The sequence below is a fragment of the Panthera pardus genome, unplaced genomic scaffold (assembly GCF_024362965.1).
Source record: "Panthera pardus isolate Hobbes unplaced genomic scaffold, ASM2436296v1 HiC_scaffold_16, whole genome shotgun sequence".
In the NCBI taxonomy this organism is placed as follows: Eukaryota; Metazoa; Chordata; class Mammalia; order Carnivora; family Felidae; genus Panthera; species Panthera pardus.
The window spans coordinates 133,498,768-133,515,290 of NW_026526721.1; the positions used below are offsets into that span (position 1 = coordinate 133,498,768).

Sequence of the window (16,523 nt, forward strand, 5' to 3'; positions counted from 1 at the left end):
TCCTTTTTAAGGCAAGAAAATAAAATATATGAAGGAAAAAAGTTACCCTTTTCTTTTGAAATATGAAATAGCAATTCTTTAGAGGAAAAAAAAATAGGAAGCCAAAAAGAATGGGTATTTCTTGATTTACAAAAACATTGCGTGTACTTTACAAATATTTAAGGTCTTTATAAATTTTCAAGTCTCAAGTGATCCCACTATCCCCGTTGTAGGATTTATTAATTCAAAAGACATGCCCAAGTATTTTGCAATCCTTTCTGCATCCCACTATCTTTGTTTTTTTTCATTCAACACCAGGGTTTCTAACTATTGTAATCTTTGTTTATTGGCTCTGAGTCAGAACAATCACGGTTATTACTATCTCCAACTGTATCTTCAGTAGTCAACACTTCAGTTACAAAGTATTATTTGAAAATCATCCAATTGTCAAAATTCACAAGATAATACATTTTTCTTAATGACACAGCTTGGGAAAATACACCCAGAAATGGTACCATGTGAAATTAAATTGTAAAAATAATTAGGATAGACTACATGATTTACTACCACATATCAGAATCTAGAAAATCACAGTTACATATACAAGTGCATTTAAAAATAATCTACAATGACTTATATTCTATCCTATGACATTTATACAATGCCAAGATGATGTCTGAAAATGAAGCAATATTCTGAGTTTCCCAGAGAATGCCAATAACTGGTCTTGAGTCTTCTCTAACTAAACTGACTATTTAACCAATGTATCTTCACATGGATTTGTCACTACAGAAACACAACCTAAATCTTAAATGAGGCAATCCTCAATCTTTAAATCCTAAATAAAAAATGAGGCAAAAATGAAGTTGTTTTCTATTTGGGGAATTATAACATTACATGTGAAAAAAGCATTACACTGACTCAAAAACCATATAGACTTCTCTGAACTTTTGTGGAAAGTTATAATTTGATCAATAAAGATATTTAGAAACCTAGGGTAAAAAAAGGAAAGTTTAAAAATGCTCACCTTCAATTTATTTCATAGGTCACTGTTATACCATCTAATAAGATAATTAAAAACATGCAAGCAGCTGGTACTACAGCTAAACAGATTAATGTAATAGTCTGTAGTCATATGTGCTGGCAAGGGGCTCGCCTCTTTGGAGAGGAGAAGGTCAGCTGCCCTTGGGAAGAGGAGGAGGGTGGCGGGGAGAGAATATTCCTTCTACCATGTGGCCCTGTGCTACAGTCACTAAGTTAATCATCTACTGCAAACTGCTAATTGGCAAACGACTACTCTTCTTTCATACCCAGCAAGGGTCTCTCAGGTTTAATAGTTAAATAAGACATACAGAGCGCTCATATAAATCTGACAGAAAACACTGGTCTTTAAAAAGCATATGATCTACTGCATAAACCAATAATATCTTCTCAATTCTTATAACATTTCCATTTTAACACATCATCTGCAAAATGGTTGGGGACATGTAACTGAATTTTAACAAAAACTTCTAAAAATCTACTCTATTACCTAGGCACCATACTGGTGCCTTAGGAGTTAAATTCAGCTGTACTCCACTGGAATCAATGAAGCAAAACCACAAAAGACACAAATCCAAGTAAAACCTCCTGGCCTAAGAACAACAAATCTATGAACGTTAGGCATATGAAACTATATCATGTTACGATCTGATTGATTATAGATTTCGAAAGTTGTCAAAATTCCAAAAATCCACCTCTGAACTTATACAAATAGTAAAACATCTGCCTTTTATCACTACCCTGTGCACAAAATGGCTGTACAAAGGCAACCCAGAATACTGTACCAGAGATTGAGAGTTTCAAGCCTCGGGTTAAGCTTGTTCTTAGCTCCCTTTCAGCTAACAGACAAAAGGTATTTTCTTGTAAGACACATTTTTTTTTTTTTACCTTCCTTTTAGTGTCTCAGAGCACTGTAAACAATTCTAAATACCAGAAGGTTAACGATGATGACAATGATGATAATGACATTGACTGGAAGATAAAAGCAGCTAATATTTATGCAGCACTTACCATGTGACACCATCCCATTAACTCCTTACAACAAGTGTCTTATTACCCCCACTTTAATGATGAGGAAACTGAGGCTAAGACTTGGCCCACTTTTCCAAAGTACTTGGAGTCAGGATTTGAACCACCTCACTACATTTAAATATTAACAAATGAAAAACAAAACAACAAAAATCAGTGACTACACTCTCTTGAAAGTGACAATCTAAAACCATGATAAGATAAATAATGAAAAGACTACAGACTTAGGTGACCAATTTAAGACTGAATTCAAAAGTCAACAAAACCTTGGCATATGCTACAAAAGGTACACGTGTTGGAGGGTTAAGTGAAGACTAAGGCAACAAAGTTGCCAATTTATAGGAAAGAATAATATCCAAAGAACTAATAATGCCATAGTTTTGCATTTGGATTTTCAAAGGGCTTTACCATATACATTTATCTCAGTCTTTAAAACACATGTGAGGAGGGAGCAGGTTAGACACTGTAAGTCTGTCTTATGAGATAATAAACTAAGGCTAATCATTATCCTGGACACAAGTGTGTGTGTATGTGTGTGTGTGTGTGTGTGTGTACACACACACACACACACACATATATATATATAGCTTGAATGTGATGGTACTAGGCTGACAGCCAGAATTGTCTGACTGTGAAGAAAGGTCAGGATTTCTGAGACAGTTTAAATAATACAAAGGTAGAATTGTTAAGGTTAAAGGATCTTTGAGGGTTGAAATATTCACATTGTTCTAATAACTTATTTATTAAGTTTAAAACAGCAATGATAGCAACAGAAAAATAATTTTCGTTTCCAAAGGGAATTTTACTGACAATTCTGTTGCCATTTTAGTATGATTGTACGAAAATTCCTAGGTTTTATCAGTTAACCTTAATATGAAAATATACCCCAGAGCTCTGCTTCTATGAATTCTGCATTTAACCCAAGTGTCAAATTCACAAGTAAGCTCATTACATTGTAAGAGCTATTGCCTGCTGAGTAGAAAAATATTCATTTCACACCTTAAATACTATAATACTATTTAATAACAGCACTGGCCTGCCAACTATTAAAAGCTCGTTTTTATATATTGTACTACCTGAGCTTTTTATCTTGCCTTTTTAATTACAACAATAAATTAATATCCTAACATTACAACACTGACAGGCATTGATTAAAATTATATTAGTTAACAACATTAGTATTTATTGTGCAAAGTTGCATTAGGAGTTCATTTTCAAAGTACAATTATCATTCAATAATACTAAAATACTTTAATCTTCAAACTATTCAAGAATAAAATAAGCTACAAGATAATACCGTGCCTTCACATTAACACATTTCTCTTAACTTTATATTATGTCCATTATTTACTATAATTAGCTAAACTACAAATGTAATTGTAAAATTGAATTCACCAACAAAATTTATACACATACGGATTTTCCTTCTTTTGAAATACATCTCTATTTTCCTTTTGTCTTAGTTTTTTTTACCGTATTTATATCTAATAATGATACTAATATAGACTTCACATGTATTACCATATTAACATTCCTCACTTACATATCAAACCATGAATGTTTAACTATCTTTTATATTTACTTCAGCACTAAAAGAAGGATTTGAAGAATCCCAACATTTATAAGGTAGGATGAGTACAGTGAAAATATAATGACAACATATGAGCTTTACTGCTGTGATAATACCCTTCTAGAACACCATGGGAACATAAGCCTTTTGTAGTATCTGTGACACTTGAACGACTGATTATTTATACATACCCCAACTGATATAAAATAAAGATGTCAAGTGTTTCAATTACCATCTCATTTCTGGAATTCAGAAACAAACTGTAGAAAACTTTCCCATTGACCACATTCCTATTAAGTGCTTCCTGTATACAAGGCTCTATTCTAGATATTAAAAGTGTGCCTGGGATTTGAAAAAAACAAATGACACAGTTCCACTTAGGGATATCCAATATGTATTCAAGTAAAAAAGATAAAGATTTCAATCGTAAACCCCGTATCTATTACATAAACGGAGTTACAGCTTAACATTTAAATGAGTTTCCAGGTGTGTAGTGGTTCTCGTGTGTATTTTATAGGGTCACCGCAAAGTGTCAGAACTAATTAATCATAAGGACAATGTACTCAAAGTATTTCCTCAAGAATCTGCATTGCTATCTACAATGCCAAAACGTATTATTATTGAATATGTACCTTTTTTTCTTAAAACAAAACAACCTAGTTCTTATATCACGTTGGTTCAGTATAGGAAGTTTCAAATACTACTGGAAATAATATAATTTTTCTTCTTCCTAGGCTTCCCTGTTATGAAGGTACAAAATCCATAAACATTTACTCAAGCATATCAAGTTATAAGGAGAACATTACCAAAAATAAGATCCAGGTTTTCTTAACTAGTGTATCCTTTTTAAAAAATCACTAATTGAGATGTAACTGTCCTGTTTGCTGAAGAGTCAAATGGGATATTAACAAACAGCACTTAATGTAAACATGGAGTACATTTCATACTCTTAGATGCTCATAAGGAATATATCCTGTTTTAAAAGGAAACGTAAACAAAAGGAAGCCTTTAGTACTGTAACAGATACACTGGAAAAACAAACACAAAAATTGATTATAACGGAGTTTAATACTACCTGTGCATTCATACCAATTATCCTGTATACACTAACAACTATTATCTACAATAAGGCCATTTACTCAAGAATTTAAAAGGTTACATTTTTCATTACTCATTAAGTCTGCAGAACAATCACATGTCACAATATCCTTTACATTTGACGTATTTTTAAAACACAGGTAACAATTCCTTACTACTCTTAGAATCCTGTAACATTAGGTAGCTTGTATATTATCTTGTAATAATTTGTCACCTACCTATAAGAATTAAAAGTCCCATCAGAATCTAAAGTAGAACTTCTTCTTCCATTTTTATTTGAATCTCCTGGAAAAAAAAATTTTAAAAATACGAAATAATGAAGATTGTGAAACTGAGTATTTTAGTTGAAAAGCTGCTGTGTGACAGCTCTATGCAGTATATTGGGTCCAAAACTATATAACCCTTTATCCCTACCCCCCAAATATCTTTTGTAATCAGAGCTCTCTGTCAAAAAATTCATTTTGATGCTATAATATGAACTAATACCACCAACTGCTAAGTTGGATAAGAATACTATCAAAGTAATTATTAACAGGAACAAATGAAGTACAGTACAGAATCATTTTCCTTTTATGAATCACAAACAAAACTGAAATTCATAAACTATTTAATAATACACTAATGATTATAAATAAAGGGAAATTCTTTGTTCGTGACCAAATCACCTGTCCTGGCCACTGGTACAGTCAAAAGAGAGCAACAGAGATAGGACCTGGAATGTTTTCAGTCCCCAATTCTCCATGCTCTAGGAATTTGGTAAGCAGAGAAGTTAAACAGAAAGCAGGCTTGGGAGGTGGTGAATGCATTCTAAGGAGCTTTTAATACACCTTAATATTCTTCCTGAAACTTTCTATTTTAACCATGGGCAAAAGTTCAGCAGTTTTAAAAACGAAAAAACAACACTGAAAGATATTTCTGCATCATGTAGTAATGCCAAACATTTAGGAAAAAAATTTCCACTTAAGAAACAGTTATATTCATTGTATCAGACGCAGAACAAATTCATACCTGCCAGTTTAGAGATTACAGAATAAAAATAAATGTGCTAAAGAAGTTTAAAAAATGTTTACCAATGCCACAATATAAAATATATATGCTTATTAAAAGAAATTTAATTTAATTTTAGTAGTTTACATTTTAAAATACATACTTCAAAGTATAGTCTTCAGGAAACCATAGTATCTACTAATAAATAGACCATTTATTCTTAGAAACACATTAAAAAGACTAGATTGTGATTACATTTTATACTCCTAATTCTTGTAATGTAACTTTCAAGCATCAGGTTATATTCATTTTTATGCTTTTTAAAGCTTAATAATTCAATGATTTATCTATTTTAATTTATACTTTTAATCCACTTTGAACAATCTAAGGTGCCACTGGAGATCATCATAGTGGTCCTGGTTAAGTCAAATAGTAATTACAGAGCTTTCACTTTAAAGATGAGATTATTTTTAATTATTGAGTACAGTACTTAAGGTACCATACTTATATAATTATGCCACTCATCAAATGGTTATTGAAAGCTGAAATGTAATTTTAATGACAGCTACCTATTTTTCTTTGCACATTTTATAGTTGACAGATTAGTCAAGAATGTTGGTTCTTTTCAAAATCTTTACAGCTGTGCCAAAGTGTTTAGCAGGACAAGAACTGGACTGAGTCCACTTACTAACTTTTAACTCTATTCTTTTTTCAAAATGCACTTTCAGGTTTCTTTTCTTTTCTTTTTTTCATTAACAAAAATCCTAAAATGGATTACAGCATTCAAAACTATTGCCAAATTTTATAGAAGAAAATTACCCCCAAACACTTAAATGTTTAAGATCAATTTAGCTGGGTATATTTTGTTAATTCTTTGAAAACACAGACACTGTAGGATTACTCACACAACATACTTCATTTTCTTAAAAAAATTAATGGTATTATAATAAGTAAACTAAAAAGATTTAAAGAAAATTAGTCTGTTTCTTGCTAAATGAAAATTTCCTACAACACATGTTATTTAACAGCTTGCAGACATTTCCTGTGAAACATTCTATAATCAGTATAAAATAAGTACTATATCATACATTTAAAATATAAGCCTTCTTTTTCTTTAAAACTAAAGATTATGATTAAACACATAAGATCTCACCAACAGAATTTTTTCCCTTTCTGCTGATATTTACCAGATCAAATATAAAATCCTTCAAACAATTAAGAGACTTTCAGTTTTTAAGCTAGGTTTTGCCATCATAATATATTACAAAGGTTTCTTCATTTTATACCTGTTTCAAAATGAGTATATCACATTAGATGTGACCTTCAAAGGATGGGAATAAGGAAAAGAAGCAGTTTTTCTTTCTCGAAAACATACCAAATAAGGAGTACAACTGTTTTTCCAAACAATATTAGAGAAAAGATTTCAGAGTTTGCTATATGGGGAAAAGGCAATAAAGTTTTGAAGCAGGAAAAACTGCTTTGTTCCTTCAATCCTCTAGTTGAAATTAATTATAGCAAATGTTTATGAAAACATCTGTTCCTTACAGTTATAAATTCTTAATTTTAGTATGGACGATTCCAGATTCTTATTTTGGAAGGAAACTGTCTGACAATTGAAAGATTTACAAAAGAACAGGCAGAATTTGTAATTCTGGAAAACTGTATATACAGTGTACTGTATACCCTGCAGAGATTTTCATTCGCGTGAAACATTTGATGGGGCTTGAACTGGTTGGTAACTAGGAGAATTCAAAGACAGAGAGGCTCCTCTCTGATTTAAGGTGTTACACAACAAAAACATATCTGTAATACAAGGAAACATCAACTAAGAATTACAGATAAATGTTACCTTACTATTAATCTAATTTGGAGTAAATACAATAAACTGAGTATTAATTTTAACAGGGATTTAGTAAGACTAATGCCAATACAATCATGGGAAGGTATGTGCAGTGTTCCCCCAAAAAAACAACAGAGGGTGCAAGAGAGTTTAATATGATGTTTTAAATTGCTGCTCTGATTCTTGTTCTAAGTTATCAGGTAGCCATAACTGTAACAAGGATGTGTAGGTTGGTTTCAGATCTCTCTCTTCCTCTTCACTTTCTTCTCTCTCCCTCTCTCTCTCTCACACACACACATACACACACACATAAGTGCATTATTACAGTAATCTTACACAAAGACCTTTAAATGATCAGACAGCACAAATACTTAAATGTGTTTTAAGATAACGAACGACCTTTCACTTGCTTGAAAAGGAACTTAACAAAAGAGTAAATTTTAAAACACAATTGTGATTTTCAAAGTATTTCAATATTTATGTAAGTTAACCAATAAAATAATCTATATATATATAGAGAGAGAGAGAGAGAGAGAGAGGAAATTTAAATAAATGCATAAATTATATGCAACATGTAACATACATATTATATGTGTTGCTATGTGTATGTATGTTGTGCAACATATATTTACAGGAATAGTCCAACAATTATTTGTGACCATTACAATTTTAAATTTACATAACACATCAACTTCTCATTGGTAAGTACTTTGTAAAATGAATTCCTAGCAATCACAATTAAAATAGACTGATTTGAAAAAAATGTTTGTAGTTATATTATTTTAAATGAAGATACAAAGAACATGTATTTTCCATTAGTAATTTCTAACATACATGTGTCTAACTCATTAAGCAAATAATACATATAATGGTGACTTAAATCTCAAAACAAGATAAATCAAATTCCAGACTCCTTTTTAACTTTTACTGCAGTCAGGTTTAGCCAAGGGCATTTATAGCATCTATCTGTGCACCGTTGAAATCACCCTAAACGAAGGTTTACAATAGATTTCTATAGTGCTTTTTATGCACAAACATCTGCTTCATGAAGGTAGAACCAGAGATTTTAAACTAGGTTAGGTTAAAAACAACCAGAATAATGCTATAAATAAACACACTTACTCAACTGGGCCTTCAGTTTACATCCAAATATCATCAAGTTTTAGAAGATCACATCATACTAGGTATGAATTCCAAAAAGTATTACATAATTTAAAAAATAAAGTTTATCTCAAAATTGTTAGAGAAATGTCACCAAGTGTGTGTGATGAATATTTAATAGTGAGAAACAAAAAAAGATTTGCTTTAAACTAAGTTAAAAACCAAAGCTATGGATAGCCACATTTAGTTGTGACAGGATAATATGACATAAATAGTGTAAAGACCTGAAACCTTTTGTTTTTTTTTAAATGAATATTACTCCTGAAATGCTTTTTTATTAAATTTAAAATCCCATTCAAAGTAAATCCTTCAAAAATCCATGAATTAGGTATATTCATCTGTGGATATATAGTAAATCAAAGTATAAGGACTCAGCATCTATGAAGACAGTAGCCACTAAGGACATTACCTTATTTCAGGAATCATGTAAAGAACAGTCTCTCCAGGCTAATTTATTTGTGCTAAAAATCAAAGGACTACCATCAGGTCTAAGACCCAGTGCTCAAGTAAATACAAAACAATGCTTATTCAATAATTTTCCATCTTCTCTATCATTATTATCTACATTCTAATAATTTAATGGCCATATTAAGTTATAAATATATATATTTAAGTAAATATATTTAAACAAATATACATATTTAAATAAATATATATTTAAATAAATATATTTAAATAAATATATTTATATAAATATATGTATTTATATAAATATTAAATAAACATATATTTAAATATATATATTTAAATAAATATATATATTTAAAAATTATTTTTTCATCTCCAAAAATGTTTACTGTCAAGATTCAAAACATTTTTCGAATGATAGAAAGGATTTCTAAACATGAAAGAGTATCAGTGCTATAACTTATAACCAAATATTTGCAAGTGAATGGACAGCTTTATCACCAGTCTTCATTTTATTAAAAACAATCCACATATATTGGTTCCATGTGAGGTTGTGGCTATTGCTTTGACTGGGAATGAGTCCCTACTGCAGTTAAGTATAAAAAATATCTCCAAAATTGGAATGTGACCTGTATTACTAAGAGCTGAGAAAAATCCTCAAAGAGGTGGGTTTTGTTTTTTAAAAACATTCCTTTTACACACTACAAAGAAATAATTAGTATTTGGGCTTCTTAAGTCCCTACATGATATTTACAATGGCAATCCCCAAAGGTCCTCCCCTTCACATAATCACAAACTCATACCCTCTTTTGGAGTGCATATTCTTGGTGTGTGCTCTGAAGACTTGGGCCTCCACGTGTTTATTCAAGTTTGAGAACAGAGACAGCATCATCCAGAACATAGTAGCCATCATACATGTCCCCTTCATACAGGTACGGTAGTCTGGTGAAAGCTTTGGTAACAAAACCAGTTTTTCTGAAAACTTCAGGCAGACTATTCACTTGTTCTTCCCATTTCTGTCCCTTGATTTCTCATGGTTTCTCCCACTTACCACCTACGTTTTCTGCACAGGGATGAAAGGGTAAAGCCAGGGAAGGATGACCCTGCCTCTAGTTGGCTCCAAGATACTTCTGATATCTTTTAACAAAGTGAAGAGTTGATCACAGTGGTCCAGCAAATTCAAGCAGCTGACATCATACTGGAACCCTGTATTCTGTCATTCATTTATACCAAGCACTTTGTATTTCTTCTTCTGAAGCTGCCATACCATAGTTTCAGACAGCTTGATGGCATAAATTTCTTCAAAATGAAGGCTCATGATTTTTGTGACCTGTCACCAGCACCTAAATCTACGGGTTTTCCAGTCTGGATTAATTTTTAGCAGTCTCTGAAACTGATCTAGTGAAAACACAAACATTGGGCCTCTTCCTAGCAACCGACTGATAGACATTGGAGAAATAAACAGGCTAAACACAGATGACACAGAAGAGTGATATAACTGGACAAAGGGCCAGCCCAATTTCTCAACTCTGTTAAGAAGATCTGTGTTTCATTGATCAAGATAACTCTTAACAAAGCCTGGAATGATTCACATAATTTCTCTCCGTTGCACACCTACCAGTAGTGGTTCTCCCTCCTGCTGGCCTAGGCCACTGTGGCCCTGTCGAGTCTGCTCATCATTTACATGTAGGGGAGTAGGGGAGTGGATGATTGGGCTCCATACCAGCCACACGGACACCAGGCTGGGGCACAACCAGCCCACAAACAGTCTCATCAAGAGCCATGGCCACTAGTTTGGATCAACCACCGGTGTCAGGGCGAGAACATGAAGGTGCCTTTGCCCAGACTAGAGCCATTGCACCCAACCTGCCCATCCAGCCTCCTCAGAACTGAGGCAGGGGGTCAAAATTATTTAGATAACATAAAATCAGATGTAAAAAGCAAATATACAGAAACTTTTCAATAAATAATATTTCAAATGGATAATTTTAAGATAATTTAATTTTTAATAATATTTGTTATTCCTATTAAACCATCAAGAGAATAATTTTCAAAAAGAAAGCAGTGTGACATCAGTGAAGTGGCAGAATATACAACTCCAAATTCTCATCATCCCACAGAAACATCAAAAATAAGCACACCAACTTTGCAATAATCCTAGAAAACAGCCAAAGATTTATGAAAACCAAATGAACAATGCATGAAAAAAGGAGACATCTTGATAGCTTTGTGGCATTTTTACTTGCCCTTATCCTAGCCCCTTCTTGGTACCATAGCAATCTTGAAGAGGAATGCAGTTTCCAGTGTGGGAAACTGGTATTTGGTTCTGGAGGGAGCAACGCAGGCCATAATTGCAAAATATTGTATAATTCTGTTCTAACTTGTTTAGGAGCTACCTGAAGGTCTGACACAAAACATCTCTTTTTTGTCTAACTCAAAAAAAAGTGGTGGGCATTGCTCTTGAATATACTGCAAACTGAATTAAGAACAAGCAGATGCCTGGCACAAAAGATTATAAGTGAAAACATTAAAAAGACCACCTAAGGTTTGGAGCAAGAGCTGGTGAGAGTTTCCTCGGGAAATTAGGACATTCAAAAGCATCCATGTATTTAGGAAAATGTAGAAGTCCATGGGCATGTCCAGAATAAGAAGTATGATCTTATAGGAAATAAGAGGACCACAACCTTCCACCCTAAGCTGATCACTCAGAGAGTGCAAGCCTGGCTAAGTGATGAAAGACTGATGTGGCACAGAACCAATCTGCAAAGACAAGCAGAGATTTGGGGTTTTTGTTTGTTTCTTGTGGGTTTTGTTTGTGTGTGAGTGTGTGTGTGCGCACGCGCGCGCGTTTTGTTTTGTTCGGTTTTGTTTAGCTCCTGGCATTCAAAGAAGTTATCTGTCAAAACCCTAGCTGAACACAACCTAAGAAATAAAGATTTCAGTGACTACATATACCACATAGATCAATGGAACAGAAAGAGAGCCCAGAAATAAATCCACACTTATATAGTCAATTAATCTCAACCATGGAGAAAACAATATCTAATGGGAAAAAGACAGTCTCTTCAACTAATGGTGCTGGGAAAACTGGACAGGAGCATGCAAACAATGAAACTGGACCCCTTTCTTATACCACATACAAAAATAAATTCAAAATGGATTCAAGACTTAAATGTGAGGCAGAAAACCACTAAAATCCTAGAAGAGAACACAGGCAGTAAGTTCTGTGACACTGGCTACAACACATCCTTTTAGATGTTTCCTAAGGCAAGAAAAACAAATGCACAAAGAAACTATTGGGACTACATCAAAATAAAAAGCTTTAACAAGTCAAATGAAACAACCAACAAAACTAAAAGGCAACCTACTAAATAAGAGAAGATATGTATAAATTACATATCTGAGAAAGGGTTAGTATCCAAAATGGAAGTTATAAATAACTTCTAAAATTCAATGCCCAAAAAACCAGGTAATCCAATTTAAAAATGGGCAGAAGATATGAACAGACACACTCCTCCAAAGAAGAGATAGAGACGGCCAACAGACACATGAAAAGATGCTCAATATCATCCATCATCAGAGAAAAGCAAATCAAAATCACAGTGAGATATGACTACATACTTGTCAGAATGAAAATCAAAAACACAGACAACAACAAGTCTTTGCAAAGATATGGAGGAAAAGGAACACTTGTGCACTGTTGGTGGGGATGTAAACTGGTATAGGCACTGTGGAAGTTACTCAAAAAATTAAAAATAGAACTAACTACCAGATGATCTAGTAATTCCACTACTGGGCATTTACGCAAAGAATACAAAGACACTAATTTGAAGGGATACATGGACCCCTATGTTTATTGCAGCATTATTTACAATAGCCAACTTATGGAAGCAACCTAAATGTCTGTCCATCAACAGATGAATGGGTAAAGAAGATGTGGTATGTGTCAGTGTGTGTGTGTGCATGCATGTGTGTGTACACACATACACACAATAGGATACTATTCAGTCATAAAAAGGAATGAAATCTTGCCATTTGCAACAACATGGATGGAGCTATTAAGTATAATGCTGAATAAGTGAAATAAGCCAGAGAAAGACAAATATCACATGATTTCACTCATATGTGTAATTTATTTTTTCTTAATTTTTTTTTGAATGTTTATTTTTGACAGAGAGAGAAAGAGACAGAGCATGAGAGCGGGGGAGGGGCAGAAAGAGAGGGAGACACAGAATCCCAAGCAGGCTCCAGGCCCTGAGCTGTCAGCACAGAGCCCGACGTGGGGCTCGAACTCACAGACCGCGAGATCATGACCTGAGCCGAAGTCGGATGCTCAACCCACTGAGCCACCCAGGTGCCCCTCATATGTGTAATTTAAAAAACAAAGTAAATGAACATGGGGTAGGGAAAGAGAGGGAACCCATGAAACAGACTCTTAAGTATAAAGAAGAAACTGATGCTTAGCAAAGGAGAGGTGGGGGGCATAGGTAAAATAGGTAAAAGGCATTAAGGAATACACTTATATTGATGAGCAGTGAGTAATATGTGGAATTGCTGAATCTTTATATTGTACACCTGAAATGAATATAACACTGTTAACTACCCTGGAATTAACAGTTTTAAAAAACATAAAATATGGGCACCTGGGTAGCTCAGTCAGTTAAGCATCCAACTCTTGATTTTGGCTCACGTCATTATCTTGTGGTTCGGGAGATCAAGCCCCACCCACATCAGGTTCTCTGCACTGACAGGGTGGAGTCTCCTTGGGATTCTCTCTCTCCCCTCTTTCTAACCCTTCCCTGCTTGTGCGCTCTCTCTCTCTCTCTCTCTCTCTCTCTCTCTCTCTCAAAATAAATAAATAAATAAACATTTAAAAGAAAACAAAAATAAAAAAGGGAAGAAGGACAGAGCTGAACGGGACCAGATATTTTGTATGCTATGAAGTTTTGGTATCAACCTGAAGTAGACTGTTATAAGTTTAGGATGTTAAATGTAATATCTATAATAACCACAGAGGCCATATCTAAAAAAAGTTACACAAAAGGAATGAGAAGGCATTCAAAATGGTCACCACAAAAAAATCAACTAAATACAAGAAAAAAGCAGTAATGAAGGGAAGGAAGGGTAAGAAGGTTACAAAACACAGAGAGCACAATAGCAAAATAGCAGAATTAAGTACTGTTTTATCAGCAGTTACTTTAAATGTTAACTGTATTAAAGTTTCCAGTCAAACACAGAGATTAGCAGAATGGATTAAAAAAAATTACACAACTCTATATTGTCCACAAGATCCAAATCTTAAGATTCAAAGACACAACAGATTGAAAGTGAAAGGGTAGAAAAAGATATTCTATGTAAAAAGTAGTCCAAAAAAAGAGATACTGTGGCTATACTAATATCAGACAAAATAGACTTTTAGTCAAAAGCTGTTTCAAGAGATGAAAAAGGACATTATATATTAATAAAAGGGTCAATTAACCAGGAAGATATAATTATTATTAACATATGCACCAAACAATAAAACATGAAAATATATGAAGCAAACATTAACAGAATTGACTAGACAAATACACAGTTCTACAAAAATAGCTGAAAATTTCAACTTACCATTCTCAGTAATAGACAGAACATCTAGACAGAAGCTCAATACGGAAATAGAGAACTTGAATAAGAATATAAACCAACCAGACCTGACAGACATATAAAACACTGTGCCCGACAACAGGATACACAATCTTCTCAAGTACCCAGGGAACATTCTCCAGAACAGACCATATGTTAGGTCACAAAACAAGTCTCAATATATAAAAAGACTGAAATCATACATATCTTTGACTATAACGAAATGAAGCTAGAAATCAACTGCAGAAGAAAACCTGAAAACTTTCAAGTATAAATGCAAATATGTGTGTCTATATATGGAGAAATGACAAACAGATAAATATGTGCGTGGAGTCTATTTAAACATGGTGGCTTTAACTTTAAAGGAAAAAATATACTACTGATGATCTTTCATTAAATTTCAAAGTAACTTCTGGGAACAAAAAACACTGGACTGGTAAAACTAAATTGCCACATTCCATTTAATGAAATTTTAAAGTAAAATTACATCATTACATCACAACTAAAGTCAAGTCTCAAGCAAGACAAACCTGAATACATGCTCTACCATTTACTTGCTGTTATTTACCATTCAGTATCTTTGTTTCTTCATTTGGAAAATGGGGGAAGAAAACAGTTTCTACCACAAAGTGTGGTTGTAAGGATTAAATAAGTTCAAGTAAAGTGTTTAGTGTAGCAGGTAGCATAACGTAATTCCTCAATAAATGTTAGCTATGATTTTTCTAAACATATTAATTAATGTATTTAACATGCTGGATTCAGTGGTGGAATACAATTAAAAGGCTATTAGTTCTATATGTTATAGGGAATAAACTTATTTATAATTTAAATAATTGAAAACTGTAACTCTTCTAGTAATTAAAACATATTATTTCTGATCAATTTTTTAATTAACAAGAAGTTTATTTAGCGGGTTATATAACTCTGTCAAGTTCTGTGGTATTCTTTTAATATCCTTCCTGGGGCACCTGGATGGCTCAGTTGGTTAAGCATCCGACTTCGGTTCAGGTCATGATCTTACGGCTCATGGGTTCAAGCCCCATATCGGGCTCTGTGCTGACAGCTCAGAGCCTGGAGCCTGCTTTGGATTCTGTGTCTCCCTCTCTTTCTGCCCCTTCCCTGCTTGTGCTCTGTCTCTATCACTCAAAAAATGAATAAACATTAAAAAAATTTAATATCCTTCCTGATGATAATCATACCAAATACTGAATATGATATAAAGAAAGTAGAAAAAATAGCAGAATTAAATAAAATTACATTCTTGAAATATAAAGCCACCTAATTCATTAACTTTATGTTTTTTGAGATTGATAAAATGTAGACAGATAAAGAACTAAAACTATAGTCAATCTAGTGTTAAACTAAAACTATCTCATTTAGGATAGTTCACAATATTACCCATGCACCAGAATAAAACAAGTTTTAAGAAGAATTATTAATGATTCTGCAAATGAAATGAAAGGTATAATTTCAAAGATAATCACAAGTACAATTATCTAATTTAAGTTAACCTGTAGTACTACACAAATGCAAATGTTTCTACTTACTGTGATTGTCATTTCTGGGCATATTGTTATTTCTCCAGGCATTCCATAGATTTAAAGCTGCTTGATGTCTGGGGGCGGGGGGGGGGGGGGGGGGGGGGGGGAACAAATGTAGACCAGGAATCGATCAGGAAAACAGAATTCTAACGTAAAATTAACCTCTCTGGATCCTAAAGAGAGAGCAAGAGTGAGAGTAAGACTGTGCATGCATGTGTGCTGTGTTTTTGAGAGAGAAGAGAGAGAG

General features: G+C 33.4%; 1 protein-coding gene and 1 pseudogene across 11 annotated transcripts in view; both read right to left on the reverse strand.

Annotated features, from left to right (window-relative positions):
* TBC1D5 (TBC1 domain family member 5) overlaps positions 1-16,523 on the reverse strand; it is a 533,248-nt gene that overhangs the window by 258,128 nt on the left and 258,597 nt on the right. For all 11 annotated transcript variants that reach the window (XM_019435515.2, XM_019435530.2, XM_019435508.2 and 8 more), the window contains one exon: positions 4,936-5,002. In XM_019435515.2, coding sequence (XP_019291060.2) covers positions 4,936-5,002 — 67 coding nt within the window. The remainder of the gene's footprint in view (positions 1-4,935; positions 5,003-16,523) is intronic.
* Positions 9,673-14,391, reverse strand: LOC109258636 (protein-L-histidine N-pros-methyltransferase-like; annotated as a pseudogene).